General features: G+C 41.1%; 1 protein-coding gene across 2 annotated transcripts in view; it reads right to left on the reverse strand.

Moving 5' to 3' along the window:
• Window positions 1-5945: 5945 nt before the first annotated feature.
• The window catches only part of Eqtn (equatorin), a 22457-nt gene continuing 19143 nt past the window's right edge, over window positions 5946-9259 (reverse strand). The window contains exons 7-9 of one of the 2 annotated variants that reach the window (XM_031377868.1): window positions 7299-7452; window positions 6318-6391; window positions 5951-6194 (exon numbers count right to left, since the gene is read on the reverse strand). In XM_031377868.1, the coding sequence (XP_031233728.1) occupies window positions 6004-6194; window positions 6318-6391; window positions 7299-7452 (419 nt within the window). In that variant the 3' untranslated portion in view covers window positions 5951-6003. Of the gene's footprint in view, window positions 6392-7298; window positions 7453-9259 lie in introns of both variants that reach the window. The other variant, XM_031377867.1, reaches the window with a different exon arrangement.

The following is a 9259-nucleotide window of genomic DNA, read 5'->3' on the forward strand; positions in this document are numbered from 1 at the left end:
AAGCAAATTTACAATTCTGAGTCTTCAAATAATAAAGATAGGCATTATCAATTTGTGATGAAAAATTCAGCAATGTCAATAAAACTGTTTTTAATGAAAATGGCAGACTGTGGAAAATGGCTCAGTAGGAACGTTGGTCATTTACTTCCCACTGCTGCCCCCTGGTGGATGACAAGATCCTAAGCACAAAAGCAAGCTGAAACGTTATGTGACATTTTGTGTCACATGGAGATAAGCAACTAAATGACACACATTCGGTTTGGGAGTCTGTGCAGGTCCTTTTTGGTCAAGTAATACTTTTGCAATATGACAAATGTTCTAAAGCTCTAGTTGAGTGGCAAAACAAATTATTCCACTTTAGCCTGTACACTTGCCTTAATACAGTTGAATGTGTGTTAGGATACCAGCCTCGGTTACAAACTAAACTGCATTGAACATAACATTTTTAGAAATAACCTACTTACTTTATTACCAACCAGTGACAACTGGACACTTCAAATAGATGATCGACTCACAGAACTGCACACAGCCTCACCAAGCAAAGCAGTTCCTTTGTCTATGACAAAATATTGTGTAAAACATCAGGCTCACTGGTCTTTGGTACATCTCTCTTGAGACTCTGGCCAAAGAACTTCATGTTTTCAGAATAGTTCAGACACCAAATGAAGGCCATTTCTACCCACCACCCAAATGTCAGAAATAGCAAATAAAATTCGTAAGCATATGAATCCACAGTCCTGAGAAAAAACAACTGGATAATGACACGACCCAAGAGCTGCAGAAGCAGATGGGCCATGACACCCCTAGCAGCACCTCCTGTTTTTACTAGAATAATAATGCCCATCTTCCCCTTTCCAAGATCCATTTTCCTTTATTAATTAATGTACCTAACATGTCTCCCAAACTTATTTCAGAAATGAGATGTGGTCTAATTATGCTCTTCGAACTCTGAATTTACTTTAGATAAATTCAGAGTTTTGGCAACACACATGCATCTTTTCCCCGGATCAATGGCCTTCAACTTGCTGATCATATTCTATTAAGAAATGTACTGAAATCCAAAACAATATACTGGAAAGGTAACTGCTTGAAAAAGGAGGAAGGAGAGATCAGACAATGCTAGCAATCTCAGGATCTAAATTTAACATATGGGGTTTCCTTTCTCTTTAAATGAGCTTGGCTATTCAACCAGAAATACACATTGGCATTAAGTTGAGCTTACTGGCTGCTAGAATTTGGAAAGTGTTGTTAAACAGTACCATGAGAAACAAGAGTCTACTCATTCTGCAGCTTAAACATTACCACCAGAAGCTGTGTTTAGATAAACTGCGTCAGCTGTTGCCGGGTTTTGAGTAAGACAGCAAGCACCTTTCTCAGCCCACTTGTGCTTAATACAGGGTTCTGAGGTGCTGGACACCTGATGGTCACTAAAGATCAACCCAAGACAGTGGCTCTGGGTTTGTCGTCAGAATCTTGTGGGAGTTTGTAAAAATGGAAGCAAGCTTCGTTAAGAATTACACAAAAGTGAGAAATCGAGGAAAAGTGAGAAAATCAAGGAAAAATAAAACTTTAGAGATAGGACTTCCATTCATCCAGGAAAGGGGATAGGAAAAGCCATGGAATTCCTTCATTACAAGTTATATGTCTGTGATAGAAATTTGACCAGGGCTGAGGTAAGCTCTATTAAGAAGATTGGTTCATTTTCTGGGTTAAGGTGGACCAAACCCAATAGGGCATGTCTTTTCAGCCCAACCAAGGAGATGATTGTGCTTGGTTCATTGGAATGCTGACCTTGTTATGGACGATTGAAGCCCTACCATGTCTGACTCCATCTTTGCTGAATTTGGAGCTTGACACTATTGGTCACTTGGTTGGCATCACTACCCTCTGACCTTTGCTGGTGTCTCTGGGTTGCTTAATTACACTAAGTTCTTGTTGTTCCCACATTTATGTGACAAGCATGTAGCTTTACTATGGAAAAAGAGTTAATGATCACAGTGAGCGAGATGCAGCTGTAGATTTTCATGGTTACCCCACATTTAGCTCTTTGGGGGTGGTCTGAGGCGGTCCCTTCTGCAGAAGCCTCTCATCAGAAACCTTCCTGACTGGCAATTTAATGTTACCATCAGTTGCATTAGAAGCAAGAAAATAAGAAAGGGCATAGAATCTTCACATGTCTTTCACTGGCTTTGGGGACATGTGTGTGTGTGTGTGTGAGTGTGTGTATGTGTGTGTTTGTGTGTGTTTCCACCCAGGCTCCTGCCTTCTCATCTATTGAGGTCTCTCACTCATGTGCTTCAGTATTCCAAATATTTCCTTTGTTAACCTTTAATCTTCCTTTTAACCTTCCTTGCTGTGACATATCAATAATTTGAGTTTTCACTATGGTTGTGTTTTCTCTTACCATCCACAGGACAATAGCTTCTGCATCAGAACCACCTTAGTTCTCCCTGGCTAGGAAATGGCTACTTTTGAATGATAATTGCTTTAAGAGGCAACATAAGAGTATTTATTTGCAAGTTTCAATGTCCAGGTCCAACTGTCAACAGAGTTCCCTACCCCACCTCTCCCCAGAGAACAGAACATTCCTTATGATGATTTCACATGTGAGACGGTTGGGGACATTACCTTCACACATTTACCATGTTTCTCCAAGCCTTCAGAGCACCTTTCTCCAGCCTCACCAGTTCCCACCACACCCATTCCCAACAGCCCTTGCACCCTGCCTTGAGGGAACACTAGAGATCACAAGGCAGATACTGGATTTTTCCTGCCCCCGAAGGACCGCCTCAGCATACACACGAGCCAGCTTCCTAAACATCACTAGGTCAGCTCTGCCACTCCAGGACTTCTGGAACTTCGAGACCACCCAAAAGCACACAACAACCCCCCTTCCATGAAAGGTCCCCAGCATCTCACTGTTAGGCACACCTTTGGACTTGATGCAGGAAGGAATGGAGAACAAGGCTGGCTCTTTAGGATAATGCTGGGCACACTTTCGAGGAAGGACTCCTGGTTTGATTCCGAGATCTCAGGCAAGTTCTCTCACCTACCTCAGCCAGTCTCTAAGAATTGGCCCACAGTACAAACAGAAGGAAACACTGAACAGAAGTGATATGATGCAACCCAAGCTATTGCAAGGCAGAACTTAAAGCAGTTCTTGAAGGCTGAATGGCATACTAGAAAGCACTGAGGAGACCTGGGCACTTTAGAGTGGAGAGATACCCATCAGCTGCTGGAGAAAAGCAACCCAGGAGGTCTAGAAAACCTGCTCAGGAAATTCAGGTTTATTGACAGCATGGAGGATCAGCTGTGGACAAGTATACATGGTCTGTATGTTATCATCTCATTTCTACAGTAGAGCAGGGAAGACTGCCCATCATCCTTCATATATCTTCACCCAGCTTCCTCAAACAGCCCCACTATCCTTTCTAAATTTCTATAAGCTGTGTCAGGAGTCTAGAAAACCAGGTAGTTTTTTCTGCTTTGTTTTTGTTTGTTTGCTTGTTTTACCATTGGTTTTGTTTTTGTGGTGATGCTGGGGATTAAACCCAGGACTTTGTACATGCCAGACCAAGGTTCTATAACTGGATTACATACTCAGATGACTTTCAAAACATAGTTAACATGTTGCTTTTGCCCATTTTAGTAAGAATAATACTAAAAGAATTAACCTTCCTTATAATGCTTTGTTTCACAACTAGAAACACTTTGATTTGAAAGTGGTCCTTTGCATCTGTTTTCAAACAAGAAAATTCTTCACATTTCTAAAGGATGGGTGGAGGGCCAGAGGGAAAAATGAGGGACTATTAGCAGCCTTCATATCTCTGCGTGACATCTGCCCACAAACCCTTCCATACCTGGAGACTCCTTAGTGCCTTAGTGCCAAGCACCTGCAGCCATTTTAGCTCACTGACCCCTCACCCACCTTCATGGCTTCAAGTGCCTGAACTGCCAGTACACAGCCTTGAATCCAGCCCTAGAACTGTCAGAAAGGCCTAAGAAACGGCAAAAGGAACTGGAAGAGGGGAGCTGATGCTCAGGGCTACCCACAGTGGCTCAGAAACTGTCCACGATTGGGCAGGATCAGGAAAGGGAGCACCTGCCCCGTGGTGGATTTTCTCTCATGGGTAGAGGCTTGTATAGACCCTCCCAACCAATGGTGAGTGGAACAGTCTGAAGAAGAAAGGGAGCATAAAGGACTCTCAAAATGGCAGGGAAGAGAGTGTATCTGTGCTCCACAGGGAAGGAGAAGCATCTTCCCAAGCCAAAGATAGTAAAAAGAACTTCTCATGAGCTGAAATAACACTGAGAAAACTGATGTCCCTTGGACTTTCTTGGTCCAAAGCCTTTTGCCCTTTTGGGGATCATGGCCACTCTCAAGCAAAGGAACTCTGGCAAGGCATGTCCCTAGCTCGCCTGAGATTCCATGTGTTTATTTAAGACAGGGTCTTTTGTATCCCAGGCTTGCCTCAGACTCCATATGTAATTAAAGATAACCTTAAACTTCTGATCCTCCTGCCTCTCCCCCCTCCCAGTATTGGCCTTACAGGTGTGTACCACTAATGCCCAGGTTCATTTGGTACTGATGATGGAAACCAGGGCCTTCTGCAGGCTACAGAGCCATCCTACTAAGTTCATCCACAGTCCATGAGATTTGTAATTTGTAAAATATATTATTTGATTTGCGCCTTTCATAGCATAGTGAAACTCGGAATGATGCAAAGTGTCTGTCAGCCAGGAAATGGAAACCTGTTGGCAAGAAGAGGGCTGATAAAGGCAGTGACATCTGCCTTGGGTCTTCTCCACATCCACATACCTACAGATGACCTGATGCATGCCCTAAGATGGTCCCACTTAAGGACATAGTATCTCTATTTCATAAATTAAAATATCCATTGTAGGGCTGGGAGGTGGTGGTGCACGCCTTTAATCCCAGCATTTGGGAGGCAGAGGCAGGCGGATTTTTGAGTTCGAGGCCAGCCTGGTCTACAGAGTGAGTTCCAGGACAGCCAGGGCTACACAGAGAAACCCTGTCTCGAAGAAAACAAACAAACAAAAATATCCATTGTATAGATAGCTTCTATAGTTATTTTAATAAATTACTCAGGCTTTAGGGTTTTTTTCCCAGTTAAAGCACAATGATCCTGGGTACCTGGGAGTGACTGGTGGGAGAGATAGCTATAGATTTCTCTAGGAAATAAACTGCTGAAATGATCTCTTCCATGATTTACCGGCACATGTTATCCCCAAAGATTATGAGTACTTTAGAAACGGAGGAAATGTTTTCTTTATTAATCATGTTTGTGCTTGCACATGTACCCATGCCAGAGTGCCTAGAGATGTCAGGACAAGTAGGAATCCTGGTTTGCTCATTCCACGGTGGGCTCCAGGGATCTAACTCAGGTCATCAGGCTTGCTTATGGCAAGCACTTTCCAGCTGCTATCTGACTGGCCATGTTTCTCTTCCTGATCAGTGAGAGCAGCTGCATAACTTCAAAACAACTCAAGAATGCTAGCAGTTTCCACCACTGACTTAGTTTTATCTCTTGTAGATACCACTGTTTAGCTAATGAAACAGAAGCCAGACATTTTCTGCTTTGATGTAGATAGCAGTAGCCAGGCACAGGTAATGGTAAAGATGTAAATGCCCTCATTTAAAGATGAACCTTAGGGTAAAGTTTTATTGCTCTAAGGGTGGGTGGATTGATGGCTCTAAGGTGGTCTTGGCCCTACTAGGCAAGTGGTCCATCACTGAGCTACCTCCAGCCTTGAAGGCCTGTCATAGTCTCTAGACTATTTGATGAGTTTATTTGACAAGTTTCCCTTAAATGATTTCCTTGTACATTTTTCATTTAAGTAATTCTTATAACAAATAACTGTGATAGGTTTTTATTGACTATGTCCTTAGGACGTCAGAAAATGTAGATGTCTCTGAAATGTGCAATAACAAAATGAGAACATTTATGTGACACACAAAGATCTGTTTTTATAACCAAAGAATTAAAGTTTTTTCTCAATGATTCTCCCTTGCTCAATAATAGTTTGTTCTTGGGCTTGATCACCAACCTCACTCAACTTAACTGTGCCACTCTCAATGATGAGCTCCTCAACCGGTACCTCAGGAAGGAGGAAAGTTGGCTCCCCAGGATGGAGAAGGTTTGACTCGTCGTTTAAGACTATTTGATTGGGGCCTGCAGAAAAATCCATAGTTTTAGATTTTGACCTTCTTCTGTTGGATCGCCTCATCTCTGAAGAAGTGTGGCCCCAAAATGCGCTGCTCTCTGCACTTTTCGAAAAAGATGTATCTGACACACCTTCTGTTGGTTGGAAGTAAGACAGAGTTGCCAGCTCTGGGTTGACGGAGTATTGACTCTCACAACTTTTGTCACTAAAAAAGAGAACACACGCCAAAAGTGGTCTTTAGTTGCATAGACTTATGACTCAAATCAGAAGTTAGAACAGAAATGGATTATGTCTAATGTGTTACTTAATTAATGCAAGTGGTATAGTTTTTCTTTCATTATAGTTACATTGTACTTAATCCTCCTGTGAATGAACCAGCAATATTTGGTGTATGCAACCTATACCAAACTGCAATATTAGAGCTTAAAAGCCAATAATAAAAGTTGTCTTAATTAATAAGTACTTTCCAAGAATCACAAAGTGAAGCTGAATTAGGGAGAATAAATATCTAACTTTACAGGTTTAATGGATCAGAGAAATACATCATCAAAGCAACAAAGTCAAAAGAGCGATATTAATGATAATCGTGAACATTAAAAAGCAATTGTGTGGGGTCGTTTAAAGCAATCTATGATAGCGTACAAAAAAAGTTTTAAAGAGATCAATCAGGCCCTCAGGTTCAAATAGAATTTAATATTTTTATAAGAAAAGACAAATTATTATTTAAAACAAATGTCTAGGCCTCAAGGCATAAAATTGCGGACTTTCTGTCTGTTTCAAGGTCTTAAGCAAGGCTACCAAAAAATTAAAAATATTAAATCACAAGCAAATGAGTGACTTAGAAGAGAATAAATAGCCTTCGTGTTCCAAAGCTATTTTGCAAGAATACAGAGTGAAGGAAGCATTGTCTAGCCTCTACATCCTTCCTCGTTAACTGTGTGTTTCTTTAAAACAGTGTAATATTCCCTGAGACAGGGCTCACATTCCTAGTGCTTAGAGGAAGTGGATTCAAGCTGCATGTTTTACACATTACCGAAGAGGAAACATATTCCTATCAATCCTCTAAAGCTAGGAGGGCTATTTCTGAAGACCACAGAGACCAGTAGGCTTACCGTAGGTGTTTCAGCCTGTACAGTGTAGCACAACAGAATATCACGAGGGGAATTAACAGAATAAGTGTCATCAGTGAGACTCCCAGCATTAATTTGAGCTTGATTTCCTCTAAATCTGACAGTTTGTTTTCATTGGTAGTATTCAAATCTGAGGCTGGGAGAAAAGAAAGAAAATACAATAGAAAATTGAGCGTCGTGCATGCTTTGCTCGAGGGATAAGGAACACAGAATGTACCTGCAGTAATCGCAGCCCATTCTTCCTATGCCAGACAATGGCTAAGCGAAGGCCACACACATACTTTTTCTCTCATTTTCATAACCATCTTGGGATAGCTATGCTTAACTCCATTTTATAGATTCACAAATATTCTACTAAGCCCAAGGTACTCATGACAATTTTTTTTTCCTTCTGTAACAGCCTTTCTTCTTGGCTTTACTTTGAAACCACTTTAAATAACTTACCACCTCAAAAGAAATTATTAGAACAATTTACAAGGTACAGGTTCTTCAGGAAGGATAGGTGCATGTGCTGCTATTGGCATGTACTGGTTAGTCTTTGGAACTAGAAGTGTGTAGTGTTGGTGGTTTCCTCTGTAAGGCTTTTCCTCTATAAGGAAATGTCCTCAAGACATAAGTCTGCCATTTTTTTCCCATTGGGTTAATAGGTTTGTTTTTTATTTTTAATATTTTTATTAGATATTTTCTTTATTTACATGTCATACAATATCTCCCTTTCCAGGTTCCCCTCTGAAATAAATAAATAAAATAAAATAAAAACAAAAACAAACCCCCGTTCCCTTCCCCCCATGCCCTGCTCACCACAATCACACTTACTGGCCCTGGCATTCCCCTACATTGGAACATAGAACCTTCACAGGGCCTTGGCCATCCTCTACTATACATATGCTGCTGGAGACATTAGTCCCACCATGTGTACTCTTTGGTTGGTGGTTTAGTCTCTGGGAGCTCTGAGGGTACTAGTTAGTTTATATTGTTCGTCCTAAGGGGCTGCAAGCCCTTCAGCTCCATGAGTCTTTTCTCTAGCTCCTTCATTGGGGACCTTGTACTCAGTCCAATGGATGGCTGTGAGCCTCTACTTCTGTATTAGTCGGGTACTGTCAGAGCCCCTCAGGAGACAGCTATATCAGGCTCCTCTCAACCAGCACTTGCTGGCATCCACAATAGTGTCTGGATTTGATGATTGAATATGGAAAGGATTCCCAAGTGGAGCAGTCTCTGGATTGTCATTCCTTCAGTCTCTGCTCCATAGTTAGTCTCTACAACTCCTTCCATGGGTATTTTGTTCCCCCTTTTATGAAGGAATGACATATCCACATTTTGGTATTCCTTCTTCTTGAGTTTCTTGTGTTTTTTGGATTGTACTTTGTGTATTCTGATCTTCTGGACTAATATCTACTTATCAAAGAGTGCATACCATGTGTGTTCTTTTGTGATTGGGTTACCTTACTCAGGATGATATTCTCCAGATCCATCCATTTCCCTAAGAATTTTATAAATTCATTGTTTTTAATAGCTGAGTAGTATTCCATTGTGTAGATGTACCACATTTTCTGTATCCATTCCTCTGTTGAGGGACATCTGGGTTGTGTCCAGTTTCTGGCTATTATAAATAAAGTTTGCCATTTTATTAAGAGACAAACTCAGTGTGCCTGCTATTGCAAAAGAAACAGAAATAACTTTTTAAAATTCCTGAAATGAGTTAAAATTACAGAATCATGTTTGGCTCCACCAGATTTTCAGCTCCTCCAGCACTATGTCTGCCTGGATATGCTGCCATGCTTCCCACCATGATGATAAAGGACTAAACCTCTAAAAACTATAAGCCAGTCTCAATTAAATATTGTCCTTTCTTTTATAAGAGTTGTTTTGGGCATGGTGTCTCTTCACAGCAAAAACAAACAAACAAACAAACAAACAAACAAAAAAAAACAAAAAAAAAA

Source organism: Mastomys coucha, unplaced genomic scaffold (assembly GCF_008632895.1).
Source record: "Mastomys coucha isolate ucsf_1 unplaced genomic scaffold, UCSF_Mcou_1 pScaffold18, whole genome shotgun sequence".
NCBI lineage: Eukaryota > Metazoa > Chordata > Mammalia > Rodentia > Muridae > Mastomys > Mastomys coucha.